Source organism: Calliopsis andreniformis, unplaced genomic scaffold (genome assembly GCF_051401765.1).
Source record: "Calliopsis andreniformis isolate RMS-2024a unplaced genomic scaffold, iyCalAndr_principal scaffold0022, whole genome shotgun sequence".
NCBI classification, from domain to species: domain Eukaryota; kingdom Metazoa; phylum Arthropoda; class Insecta; order Hymenoptera; family Andrenidae; genus Calliopsis; species Calliopsis andreniformis.
This window is the reverse complement of record NW_027480432.1, coordinates 929,396-943,791: the sequence shown is the minus strand read 5'-3', so window position 1 is coordinate 943,791 and position 14,396 is coordinate 929,396. Positions and strand designations below refer to the sequence as shown.

Genomic DNA, 14,396 nt, shown 5'->3' with positions numbered 1-14,396 from the left:
AGAAAAGTTCGAAGAGAAGGATACGGGCTCTGGGATCGTTGGCTCCAAGGTAGAAACACGGCCCGCTGAATTATTCCTTTACATTGGATATCGACGTTCGTCTGCTCGCTCGTTCGAGCTACCCTGCGACGAGGTACACTCCCGTTGCTTACCGGCGAGAAAGAAATGCAAGTCAGGGAATTGCATTATGCACGTATCGTCGCTGGGGTCGGATTGATTCGTTTCTTCGCGTTATTAAGAAGTTCCTTGCCCCTTTGAAATATGCACCGCTATCCGGCTCGTGTATTATTCACCTTGCCACTCCGAGGCATCTTTGTTGCGCGTCCCACCGAGGATTCTGGGAAGCTTTAACACAGACGAGCCGTAACAATCGACTCATTTCGGTTTATATCGACAAGAAATCGTAGGAATCACTGCAGCGGATACTTTTCCCGAAAGCAGCTCTTCGAATAAAAAATGCCCGTTGTTCAGAGAAGCCTGAGCCCCTCACGCAACGATTAATTCCGCCAATCAGCTCTCGCCGCGTAATCTCCTCGTTTATCGTTCACGGCCGCATAAATCCGGCCGAAACTTTCAATCGACGGACTATAAAACGAATTGCACCGTGCTTGGTAATGCGGAATCGACGGCGGTCAATTAAAAAGGAGAATCGGAACGCGCGAATCGCGCGTCTTCGTGCATTAGCCCGAACCCGACGGGGTCGTTTAATTACCGTGGCGGCTTATGCGCCTGTAAACCGGCCTTAAGGACGATAGCAGCACACGAGCGACTCGACTGGAGGAGAGAGGGAGAGAGAGCCGAGGCTCGAGTCTGCTTGGCTATCCGCGGCAACGCCGAGGACAACGTTCTCCGGAGCAGGACGAAAACTCGAGGGCATATAAGACAGAGGAGCACGTTTCTTGTCATAGCCCCGTTGGAAGGAAGGTGGACGGGGCGCTAACCGTCCCCACCATTCGGCGTCGTTGCCCGGAGCCAGGCAGCCGGGCAACCGAGCGACCGAGCGACCGAGCAACCGAGCGACCGAGCAACCGAGCAACCGAGCAACCGAGCAACTGAGGAGAGCGCGAAGCGAGCCATGCGAGCACGAGAGAAGACGGGCCAGACGGAATACTCGCGAACCCGAAGCGAAGTCGTGTCCCTCTGCCTTCCTCTCGAGACTCGCTCGCCCGTGGATGCGCCCGTGGATGCGCCCGTGGATGCGCCCGTGGATGCGCCCGTGGATGCTACCGTGGCGCGCGGGGATCGCCGGCTCGATCGGTATTCGACGTTCTAAGCTCGATGACATATATGGCGTAAAGGGGAAGCACGGCAGATCGGAGGAGCGATAAGTTAATAGATAAAGGATCGGGTTTGGAAACGTGCTACCCTGGTCGTTTTCGGTGGACCGAGTGGAATGCCACGGCGATAGTTCTGTCGCTCGACTGGCTCGATTCGCTAATTGAACATTCTTTGTGGGACCAGACACCGACCTAAAATATATCACCTACCAGCAGCGGTAATCACTTCTAATTTTTGCCATTCCTTTTCAAGTTTAAAGTAGTGCTCATATCATATAAGACTCCCAGTATATTGTATACTCTGAAAGGAAGAATGTAGCTGCATTAAGCTCCGTCTATTATTAATCAGGAATAATTGTAATAGTTTCATTCCTCGGCTTGATATACTGCAATGCTCTCTCAGTTGTGGAATCTCTCTTCTTCTGTGTTTGGATAACGCTCTTCAGCCCCAGTTTGCGATCGTTCCCGTTTCGTCCCTTTTTCTTTTTCCGTGACCGAGCACGCACCGGTCAGAAAATTACTTGACACGACCGTGACCGCTCGCTCGTCCCGCTCGTCCTTACGAGCCGTGAACTTGCACGAGACTCTCAGGGCCAAAGACCGCCTGGACAACGGACGCCCGCCGATAAATGCACCGCGCGTAAAGGCGCGTATTAATCATCGAGCCGAGTTTTACTTATCTCGATCGTTGTATAACTTAATTCTCGCTTTTCGCGCGACGCGATGCTGGAACGTGCTTTCCATGTGAGTCTGGCTGAGCAGTTAGGAGAGACTAGTTCTAGGATTATTCTACAGAAACCTACTTTCTCCGATGAACATCGTTAGTTTTCTAATATTTATTTCATTGATTATTACCTGATTATACTATCCAGATCCACGCCGAAACGTTCCTCACGAAGCGTCTCGCTGATAAGCGTGTTGAACGATTGGTTTGACGTGGTCGAAAAAAATGCGAATCTCCCGTTGCTCTGTTAGCCAGGTTTAACCAGCAACGAGGCGTGTCAACGGGGTCCCCTGGTATTATTATGAGTGAAGACTCCCCCAGGCTAGCTTGCACCCCGCACGAGCAACGAGATGAAGAGAAGGGGGAGAGGTGGTATGGGCCCGACACGCCCCGCGACTCGTTCTCGAGGAGTTGCGCTTGCAAAGAGTTGATTAAAGTCACCGGTTGGTCCCCTGCAACTTGTATTTTCGACCTCTCGAACCCACCGTAGGTTGGATCCGATTCAATGTTCCGCGAAAGTGCTTTGTAATCGATCGAGACGTAGCCCGCTTCTTCTTCCGGTCATGTCAGTCTCGCGGAGACTGGCATCTCCTCCACCTCCATCAGTATCATAATGTTTGCCCGCCGAGCTCTGCCAATGCTCCCTTAATAAATCGAATTATCGAACATTTATCTCGGTTCGTTAAAAGTCGATTTAGTCGCCTTATGAAATCGCCGATCGTTTCTCTCGAACTAGGCACCAATCATCACAGAGAAATCCTTTTCTGCTGGCGGTCCTTTCGAGCTTCGAGAGAGATCGTCTCGAACGGAATAGCCTACGGTGCTCTGGCCACTAATCTTTCTTGTTCTTCAACGAAACTTTTGCACAAACTTTTCATCCTCGCTCGTCGGGGCTTTTAATATCGTTTAAACATGGTCCAGCTATTTTTTGCTGCACGAGAAAAATCTCGCCGTTCTCTCTTTAGTTCTGAGAAGTCGGCTGTAGGGGTCCGTAATTAATACTACCCAGAGGATCTTTGCGACGTAGCCTGGATTAACGTCGGCGCTCTACTCGAGGGCTCCCCTTTACAAAGGCTCCAAATGATTTCTGCGAGTTATTATGATGTTACTTGTTGCGGCGCGCGGCATCGCGACGATGTATATGCACGAGGGGTATTGCGGTGTAACCGACTGCAGCCCGGTCGCATAATCAGCGAGCCGCGCAGCGACTACACGACGTCGGCCCTACGCAAGGATAGCGCACGTGTGAAATATGCATTTGCTTCGCGAGACAATGCCAGGCCGGACACTAAATTCTCAATCGCGATAACTAAACTACGCGGCGGCCATTCGCGTACACGCGCAATCGTACACGCGAATATAAAGTTCACGTGCCAATGTCGCTTGTAATTGAAGATACGAGTTTTCGACTAGCTCACCTGCTCGATCAAGCCTGGGCTATTCTTTCTGTTGCCTCGTGGGAAGACGAGGGAATCTAATCGAGACAGGCTTTACTACCTTATCATGTAATATTTACGTTATCGTTTGCAAAATTGTTGCAAAGTTCACTTGAAAGTAGGAATAAATTAAAGAAGTAAAACTGTGACCGCGAAAGGAGCTAGGAAGGAGTTAGAGCACAGCCTCTGCAGTAAATCCGTTCCTTGAGGCTTGGATCGACCTGGTTAAACAAAAGACTGCGCGAATCGCGGCATCCGTTACGGCGAAAAGGGGCAAAACCTATCTCCCGAATGCATCGATGCACAAGCGATTTCGACTAACGATGCCTTTCCGCTCATTGGTCTTAATCTGAGCCACGAATCACAATCGGCCTCTTCCTAACATGGCCTCGGCCACGACGGAGCAGAAGTCGCGTGTGCCGTTGCGCGGCAGATAGTGCAAACAGAAATTCCGTTATACTGCATAAAGCATCGCGTGGGCCCCGCTGGTCGGCGTGCAACGAGGGAAGAAGAAGGTTGGCAGGCATGCGAGCTGCATTCTCCCAAGCTGCTTAACTACTGCGCGAACGAGTTAGCGAGCCGCTAAACGAACCAGCGAGCTAACCAAAGAAATATTCCAGGCATAAGCAGGGTCCAGCGAGTCAGCCCTCCTCTTCTCCTAGTATTTTATCGTCCCTAAATTCATTGTTTTCTACGCCACGATCTTTTAGCTTTATGCCAAGCCATTACGGCTTATCCCTTTCTGCTTCCTCGCCGTGACCAGCCACGGATATCCTTGCGCGCTCGTTTTCTCCGCTTGCAACCCCTCGCTCTTTGCATCTGTTAGTTTTTTCCCTCCTCGAGAACGGTTCTGACGCACAGGTTGCCAGCTTTACGACTGTTACGTTCTCTCTTCGACGCGGCTTCTTTCTTGTCCCTTAATAAGTTTCATGTTCTTGCTGTGCACGCCTGCCCCGTGTCAACCGTTCTTGCCAATCGGCACTTGGACATGGATCCCCTGTTTATTGCGTAACTGTTTTACTGTTTGAGACTTGACGAGTTCTCTGCTGTGTTTAATGTTCTCAGGGTTTGTAGCGTCACTTTGGCTGAGGAATGTTTCAAAGTTGAAATAACACACTTGAAGAGTATGAGAACACTTTAACGAGTTTCACTTTCCTAAATCTGCTCCAAGACTCGAATATTCGAATTAACGCGAGGAATAGAAGAACGAATCGAGATACAGTATCAGAAGCCAAGTCCAGTGTTTCAACAAACAACCAGTCTAGTCTGTCGGTAGGCTGTACCGCTTTCAAACGCAAGCAATTAGATCGAAACCGGAAGATTCATGCACAGTCACCGAGTGCCTCGCAGTTTCAATTAAAAGTCGATAGAATACTGGCTTGTAAAGGTGATCAGAAACTCGCCGACATTCTTGTACCAGCCACGGTTTTTCCGTTTATCGTGCGCCGATCTGATTATTCAATGAAATGTCAATCGCACCCTTTCGCCTCTGCTCCACCCTCGGCCATGTGGAGCATGTTCTTAATCATGTTTCTCCTTGCGAGGATTTTTTCCTCGGCGCAGCACTAACCGTTCGCTGTCGAATAGATCTACCAGCGCTCCATTTAGATCGCGCCGTGGTCCCCTTTCGATTTGCTCGCATAATTCTCGATTCTTTTGCACGGTAGCTGGGGCAGGTTGCGATATCGCGGATTTTCCTCCCTTCCCCGCTCCTGCGAGTAAATTATACTCCGGGGGGAAGCGATAGGGAGAGATTTGAACGGAGAAGCAGCGACGATGCGAGCGTTTCTGGCCCCGTGATACGTTGTTAAGGGCTTGTTAATTACAAAAGTGGCAGAACAGGATCGGGGCGTAGAAAGAACACGAGACTTGTTGCTCTGGTGCGCGACGATCAACCCAGCATCTCTCTCTCGAGGAGCCAGAGAAAACGACCGGCACTATTTTCTCCAGGATGTCTAACGTATGCCATAAACGCTTAATAATACTTCGATAAGATAAGTAATTGAATCGGGCGAATACATTCTAACGATCGACCCCACGATACACGCTCGATCATTCCACGCTCGAATTTATCCTCGAAATTTGCAATTCATATTTCCATAGTTGTCCTGCCCTATACACGTATGCAAAGTATTTCCATGGTATGCAGTTGCTTGCCAGTTTTTCAGTCCGTTGCAAGAATGTCAAGGTGTCAGGGGGAACATTTTCCTCAGTCAATTATAGGCCTTTGGTTGCTTTTAATTAAATATATATCCTAAGAATTGATTAAAAATGCTGTAGTCTTAATTAAAGCTTTAAGGAACGTGTGGCGGTCGCAATGCTGAAGTTGCAGAAGATATATCTCGAGTAATCAACTGACTTACATAATCCTTTCTCTGACACAGAATCCTGTAATTGTCTTCCACGCTGCATACACTCAATTCCCATCAGCCCGTCCCCTAAAACACCCCGTAGACAAGTAATTAACCTGAGACGCGATTTCCCAACGATCCAATCGGTCGTAGCACAATCGACTTCGTTCATCGATTACCAGAGCGATTCTCTTTGCCATCAAGAGACGTTACGCGAGCCTTAGAAACCGCGATCACAATTATTACTGAAAATGATTGCGAATGCCATTAGAGCGGACCGCAAAACGCAACCTGGGCGGGACTTTCTGTTCTTCCATAATTCACATAATCGTGATTGTAGGCTGGTCCGTGACACATATTCGCGTTATTCATAATATCGCGCGGGACTCGCCGCAGTGGGCATTGCGCTTTGCGTCATATCTCATCGCGCGTCGATGCAATTCTCGCGCCGATTATGCGCAATCACAGCCACTGATAGTGTTGCACTACTGTATCACAGCGATCGCATCATTCCGCGTGGTTGCAATCGCCGCTGACTCTTAACGCCCTGGCATTTCGCCTCTCTAGGTTATGCACTTTGGAAGATTGAATCGAGTCGAGGTGGAAGTTTCAGATAACAGAGTGTGTCTTAGCTAATACTCTGATTGGATGGACGTTCAAAAGTTCTTGTTTTAAGCTGTAAGTCAACACTTGGCGAATTTGGTTTCTCAAATGTTCCACTGATCTAATTACTTTTGGCTAGTACGGAGTTTCTACGATTGCATTTGTTCTCCTCTAGGGAAAACTTGAGTCTCTGCAGTTCGAGGGTTTAAAGAGAATTTTTTTAAGACTGAAGTGCCAGAGAAGGCGTTCACGATTCCTCTTTGAATAATTGTCTATGCTTTATAGGGCGATGTTATAGGCGTGTCTCGCTGTCTCATTTAATTATTTCTAATTGACGGATAAGAACCGACTAAGGCATTCGAATTCAGCGACTCCAGCTTCCATTTGATTCCGCTTCGTGCAACTAACATGGCTGCTCTTGCGACGCGAATGATCAAAGACAGCGAGAGAGCGAGAAACGTTTGCTCCCTTGACGACGGCCTTTTACCAAACTATCTGATTTCTATTACAATGAACCGGGCATTACTTATTCCGTCGATGTAACGGTAACGAAACGTGATGACAATGTAAACAGACGTGACTCGATTAGCATAAGGTATTGTTTCGTACTGAAATTCACTCTGAGAGGCAGCCCGAGGCGGCGGAAGTTTACACAATTTTATGCGCTGCGATCGAAGTCTCCGTTTCTCCGCGATCGAGGGGAATATTTAAGAAACCTTGACGTTTCCACCTGCCCCAAGTCTCGTGAAATGTTAACCGTGTAAACATGAATAATTATCGTCGTGGTAATTGATAAGTAGTAGCCCCTAATTTCTCTGAAGTAAACGTCTATGCGATTCTAGTTACAAGGTAAATAATGGGTCAGCTGGAGTGACAATAAAAAATGAGGTGTTAAAAACATAAAAATAGAGCATTTTATTGTTCAGTCACAGGTTTTTATTCTAATAATATCTTTCACGTTGATCGAGATAGTCTGCAAAACAAGAGGAGCTTGCGAGGAAAGCTAAAGGAAGGATTGTTCCACGTTTGTACATTATATTTCAATTATTTATACCGGATACTTTAGTTTCCTTGCGTGGCGCGCATGTTGAATTCGACGGTCTCTGTTCGGGCGGTACTGATCGCGAGACACCTTTTCGATGGATCGTTCAAGCTGGCCAGAATTTCAAATAGGGAACCGTTCCAAGTGATTGATGTAACGTTCGCAAGGCAAGAGAGTCACGGTCAGACTGTCGAATTCAAAATGGAGATTTCGCACGATGATAGGAGGAACAGATCGCGTTTCGCCCTGGCGAAAATTCTGCGCTCGCGAATCACACGAAGTCTCCGTTACGAAGGACGAAATAAATAATTAGTGAGACGCACGCGTATTTAATACTTTACAAATCGTCACGCCCACGCGTCAGCGTATCACCGAGACGTAAGCTCCGCGTACCTGAATCAAGTTCGCTATCGCCCAGTCCAAGTACAAATTAAATACACATAGCTAGAATTAGAGGAAGTGACGGCAGGACACCGCCAGCGATTCCAGCGTGGCACAGAATTCGATCGCGAAACGTTCGTCCATCGGTCGATGATTTTTTAATCGCTTAGGATTCGACTATCCGCGAAATCGTGTTTAACAGCCGGCGAATCGCGATCGTGGACGCGTTCCCAACGACGAACAAGCACCGGGAGGGACTCTGCACGCGCGTTCGATCCCTTCGAGTTTCTATTCTCCACGTTATGGCGCGTACGGCAAAGGTAAATTCACATGGCATACCGAGACGTCTCGCGTACACTCTCAGCCCTAGATCAACCGAGGAGAGTCTCGGCAGACGAAACATTCGACGTATTTACAACGACATTAAGCTATCTAGCAACTCACTGACTCGCTGCAATGTACAGACACCGGGGGAACACGCTAAGTCTCGTATATATCCCATTTTCACGAAGAAGCACCTTAAATACATATATATTCTCACTCCCCTCCTCTGGTCGTTCGGTTTATTTACAACGCACTTTCTTCTCGTTTATACATACATGGATCCTCGCGGTATTTACACTCTAGTCGCATATCTATGTCACCTATTGCACCATAGCGAAGCGCACTGGGATTCTTTCTTTCAATTTCTCCGCGTGTCCCGTTGAACACTGGGCGACGCCCACTCGTCGGACAGCTAATAGAAAAAAGAACCGTATGAACACACGCGCACAGGTTCACCACACACGTGTCACTGTTCATATATGCACGGAGACTGTACGCGACCCGTTCGACGTCCTGTTGTTGTGCTGCCGTCGGACCGGCGGCGGCTGCCTCGTCCTCTGCGTGGTCCTCTGGTTGTTGGGCACGTCGGGCAACGCGAACCGCAGCTTCTCCCAGAACAGTTTGTCGCCCCACTGCAAGTAGGTGTTCGTCTTCAGGTACAGACGAATGTCTGGGTCGAGGTCCCGCTGATGGACGTCGCCCACCAGCACAAGGATCAGCCTCCGCCTTCGGTCCCTGAGCACCTGGTGGTGCGCCGACTTGAAGTCGAAGCGACACCATTCGGACTTGATGAAGTTCTCCGACAGCACCATGATGGTCCTCCTCGAGGACTCGACCGCCTGGACGATGGTGTCGGCTATGAAGCTACCGACAGGAAAATCCCTGTAGTGTAGGCAGAGTTTGTACGAAGGATTCCCCATCTCAAGGACAGGTGCGAGCTCTTCGGCGACGAACGCTTCGTCCTTAGAACTATAGCTGACGAAGGCATCGAATAGTTTGTCCCTATCGTCGCGATCCACTTCGTGGTTCCTGTAGAATATCCTCACACCGAATCGCGAGTGGAACCAAACGCGCAACTCTTGTCTGAACACGAATGCCAACATACAGAGCACCATCACGAGCAAGGAGCTGACCAATGTGGCGACCAGTAATGGTAGATAGTCTTGCAAGACCTGTTTCTCGATGATAGTCTTGGTGTAGTTGCGATGCACGTCGTTGTCGATGCTCGCCGCGCCCGTGCACACGCTATCGTTACTCCTCTCGCGATCGCTCACCGCCACAGAGAAACCAAACTCGTTGTCTGCGAACACCTCATCACCGAACGCCTCGAACTCCGTCACGTTGTACACGCAGCGCAACGCGGACGCGTCCGTCACGCGAACGTTCGGCTCGCGCATCCACTCGCGGTAACTTTGCAGGTAGTCGCACTCGCAGGACCAGGGGTTTCCTGCCAGGCTGACCTCGATGGATTCAGGCAGCGTCCACACAGACAGCGTCGTCAGCCGGTTGTTCTCCAGTCGTAGAACCCGCAACGAGCGCAGGGACGAGAAGGTATCGTTGCCGACCGAGAAGATTCGGTTCCTTTGCAAGTGGAGTTGCTTGAGGGCGTCCAGCCCCTCGAATTCGTGACCCCGTAGCTCGCGAATCTTGTTATCCTGAAGGTGAAGGTCCTCCAGGTCCCTGAGGCCGTTGAACGATCGGTTCTGCACGATGTCGATGTTGGACGAGTTGAGAAATAGGACTTTTAGTTTCTTGCGACCGATGAAAGCGTGACTGGAGACGACGCGTAGGTCGTTGCCGTCCAAATAGAGCCGCGTCGCGTCCATGGGGATCTGCTCGGGTAGCTTGTTCACGTGACCGCCGTTCGAGCAATCGACCACGTTCGCTGACCACGACTGATCGTGGTAACACGTGCAGTTCGCCGGGCAAGTCATCTCGCAGTCGCAGGCGTCGAAGTCGCAGCAGTGGCACAGGGCGAAGCAGTGAGTGTCGTACTTGCAGAGGAACTGCGAGTGAGACGCTTCGACCAGCGGCACGAACGCGTGCTCTCGGTCGTAGAGTAGCTTGCAGTAGATACTCTCCAGGTCCATCACTCGCGGCTGCACTCGAGTTTGGTTCTGCCTGTTGACCCTCTGCAACCATTCCATGGTGCAGTCGCAGAGGTACGGGTTATCTCCGATATAAAATTCTGGCAAAGGTTTGTCAGCTGGCACCGCGCTTATTCTCAAAGCGTATGGCTCCAAATTGCGAATCTGATTTCCTTTCAGGTCTACCCGAGTTAGATTAGGCTTCTTGAAAAACGAATAGCTCTGCACTTTGGATATCTGGTTGTCGTTAAGAAAGAGCCGCTCGATGCTCATCGGTATCGCGTTTCCGGTGATCTCGGTGAGCTTGTTCTCGCTGGCATCGAAGGTGCTCAATTGCAGCTGGCTTTCGATCTCGAAGTAGTTGCCCAGCTCGCGTATCTCGTTCGAGTGGATGTCGAGCCACTGCAATCCAGTCGGTATCATCGCATAGTCGAACCACTTCAGCTTGTTGTCGCTGACGTTCAGCCAAAGGAGATTGGGTAGGTTGGTGAACAGACCAGTGATATCTGTCAGTTGATTTCCGTCGAGGCGAATGGCCTGTAGGTTTACGTTCTCGTCGAACGCGCCGTGCTCGATGTGCTGTATTCGATTCATCGCGAGATTTAATATTTTCAGCTCCTTGATGCGATCGAAGACACCCTTGGTGAGATTCCCGATATGATTTTCGGTTAATCGAAGCCCGTAAAGCTGTGCCACGTGGTCGAACGTTCCGGTTGGAATCTCCGAGATGAGGTTCTCGCCGAGGTCGAGGGTTCGCAGAAGGGGAGTGGCTTTCAGCGCGTCCGGGACGGATTTGAGCTGGTTACGGTTCAGGTGGAACTCCTGCAGGGAGGAGGCATTTTTCAAGGAGCTTGGGTGTATCGTGTGCAGCCGGTTGTTGTCCAGCGAGAGTAGATTCAGCACGTACAGTCCGCTGAGCGTGGTCGCGTCGATAACAGTCAGTAGATTATCGCTGAGCAGCAACGTGTGCAGATTATAGAGCGCGGAGAACGTGTTTTCCGGCAGACTCTCGAGCAGATTCTCCTGCAGCCGGAGAATCTGCAGGCTGTAAAGGTCCCGGAACACCGTTGGATCCAATCGGCCGATACGGTTGTTGGATAGATCCAGCACCACTAAACGTACCAAACCACTGAAAGTAGCCGCGTTCACCCACTCGGCGGTCAACTCGTTATGCGATAGATCGAGCACTAACAACTGCGTTAGCTCACTGAACAAACCGGGCGGTAGCACATTCAATGTATTATTCCTCAAATGAATCTCCTGGATATTCCTAGAGTCGCTGAAGAGTTCAGGTGGTAGGCTGGCGAGCCGATTGTCCGCGAGCCTCAAGATGGCCAACGAGGAGAGGCCCTCGAACGCGCGGTCCGCCATGAAGCTGATGGCGTTGCATCGCAGATCGAGGCTGTGCAGCCTCGTCAGGCCCGAGAACGCGGCGGTTGGCAGAGACTCGATGCTGTTGTTGCTCAAGTCCAGCTCCTTCAGATTCGAAAGACACCTCGCAACGCCGTTGAAGCGAAAGCTGGCAACGTCTCTCAGCCGATTCCTCGTTAAATTGAGGATCTCGAGATTAACCAACGGGCAGAGAGCACCTTCTGGTATGCTCCACATGTTGTTCTCCCCGAGATCGAGTTTCTCCAGTTGCCTCAGCTCATCCGTGAACGCTTTAGCCGAGACGTCCAGCGCCATGGCGGACCAGTCCGTGTTGTGCGTCCTCACGGTCAGGTTGCGCAACTCCTTCAGCCCTTTGAACGCGTCGTCCGACAGATTGCCGATTTTACAGTACTCGATGACGAGCTCCCGCAGCTCGACCAACGGTCTGAAGCTGCCTGCGCTAAGGGAGCTCTGATAGAACAACGCGTCGCTGCATTCCAGCCGGAGGCGCACAGTATGCTGCGGCTGTATCACGCTGAAGTTGGTGTTCTCCAGCTCGCTGTTGATGGTCCTCAGACGACAGACCAGCGAGACGTCGTCCTCGGTGTCGCCGGTCGCGACCCACTTGCACTCGTCGGGCGCTTTGTACCTGAGCGCCTTGCTGAGGGACGCGCCGAGGACACCGAATATCGTGCCCAGTAATATGGCGAAGAACGCAGGACTGCCCCGCATCTTTCTCGCCCGTTCTTTCAATCTTCCATGAAATCCCTTTTGCGAGCGCGGCGCCCTGTGCCCCGGGCTTCCTATTCGCCGCGAGACCGGCTACGATCCGTTTAAGCCCCGGACCCAACGACCTCTCTGCCTCGCATCATCCATGTCACTTCTCTATCCTGTTGCCTCTAGGTACTCGGCTCGCGTCCGGGGAACGACCGTAGCCGTGCTTACGTTTCACCTGATCCTTCTTCGCCGATCTTCCCGCTAAGCCCTCTATAATCCTGGGGATTTCATCCTCGAGAATGTCGCGTCGATGGATACGATACGCCGTGAAGCTGCGCGCGCGCGCGGGTTCACCGACCTCTCCTGGGACTTATCGATGCACGTCGAGAGAAATATCTCGAGAAATATCTCGAGACGACGATAACGACGACGACGTCGAAAAGTCACGGGCGTTAATACACGTATATACGGCTCCGTTAAGACCCACGGTTCTCCGAGGACTGGTTGGCAAGTTGTAAGGCCCGAACTGGCACCGCTACCCCCGCCTCTCCGCCCACCCCGGCCGTTCTCCTCTCCTTCTCTCCCCTCTCCTGCCGTTCGTCCTTCCTTCCCCCACCGCGCGCACCTTCTCTCCTTCGTCGTCGTCGTCGTCGTCGTCGTCGCCGCCGCCGCCGCCGCCGTCGTCGTCGTCGTCCGTAGCCGGGGCCCGACGTTCGTGGCAAGCCTATAAAAACAAGACAGGTACACTCTCCGGGCCCTTACAGTGGCTCCTCAGCATCTGCAGCCTCCATCCACCACCGTTCTCCTCTTCCTTGTCCCTACTTCTACCTTCCAGCTGCCTTCGTCCTCGTCCCTCTGCCCGTTCCTGGGGCCTTCCTCTCCCGCCTCCCTCACCCACTCCTCTGCCCCACGGTTCCTCCTCTGTCCTTCTCTCGCTCTTCCTTTCCTCCTTTCCCCCTTTCCCCCTTTCCCCTTTCCCCTTTCTCGCTATCCCTTTTGCCGTGTATCGCCGCGTTCGATTCGTCCGTGAAACCTTGCCTCACCGTCATCTGTTCTCACATCGTTTCTACGATTCTGTCACGACGAATGAAACCTCGAAAAAGAATGTGTTTGCTCAATGCCTTTGTGCGAATTCCCGTTCCCATTCGCATTCCAGTTTGTCGCGAGTCTCCGACTAGTATTTTGCAACTAGCCGTTCCTCTCCCTCTCTTTCTTCGTCTCTCTTGCACTCTTCTCTCCGCTGTTCCGTCGATTTATAATCGACGCGAGAGGGCCCGCGTGTATCTGATGTTACGCGGGACGCATTGTTCTTTTTCGCGAGGTCCTTCGCAGAATTGAGCGTGCCTCGCGCGGGGGAAACGGATAATCATACGCACGGTACGCGTGTCGTGCGAATCACATTTATCTTCGAGTGACTGTGAGATTCCCTTCAGCGGCTCGTGATGGTCTCTCGCTGATTTTCGTGAAAACGAACGGTGTCGAACGCACCTCTTTTCACGATCGTTCTGCGCCGCGTCATTATTAGCTTTTACGGTCTGTTTGGGATTCGCGCATTCCCGACTCCATTCAGTGTAAAACGATCGGACGCATTGTGTCAGGGATCGTGTGTAAGGACACGTCAAGTGGTTCCCCACAGAGAAGTCCGCCTCCTTTCAGAAAACAGTGCTCGGTAGTTCCATCTCCCGTCGTTGAAAAGTGATTTGTTACCTTTACCTGGGCAAAGTAGGGGCCCAGCATTGGCAGCCGATCTCCTCATCCTCTCTCCTTCTGTCCCGCATACGCTCGTTCGGGCTTGATTTACTCATCGAAATTCAAATAGGAGGATACATCATTTTCATCGGCCCAATAAAAGTACCATTAGTAAAATGAATGCCAGCCTGACCGATTCGTTCCAATTCCAGCGCGAACGTAAGGCGTCCCTTTTCGTCTGAGAAGAAAGCCGCGTTCGGATTCTTTTTACCATTATAGTCGCGGCTCGTTCGGTGGAACGGCTCGTAATTACGGAGATAGGAAGCGCCAATGAAATAACGGGGAGAGCTCGTTGTCATTAATAGCCAGCGAAGCAAATAAACCGTGCCGCTCA

General features: G+C 51.2%; 2 protein-coding genes across 3 annotated transcripts in view; one reads left to right on the top strand and one right to left on the bottom strand.

The window, feature by feature from the left end:
* Nucleotides 1–14,396, top strand: part of Su(var)3-3 (lysine-specific histone demethylase Su(var)3-3) — a 79,617-nt gene that overhangs the window by 28,999 nt on the left and 36,222 nt on the right. The gene's annotated exons all lie outside the window — the stretch shown is intronic.
* Tollo (Toll-like receptor Tollo) lies at nt 8,612–12,328 on the bottom strand. Its single transcript, XM_076391437.1, has one exon. The coding sequence runs from the start codon at nt 12,326–12,328 to the stop codon at nt 8,612–8,614; it is 3,717 nt and encodes a 1,238-aa protein (XP_076247552.1).

What these genes read in the sequence shown, in the direction of transcription:
- Tollo (XM_076391437.1), bottom strand. Translation starts at nt 12,328, where the DNA reads ATGCGGGGCAGTCCTGCGTTCTTCGCCATATTACTGGGCACGATATTC.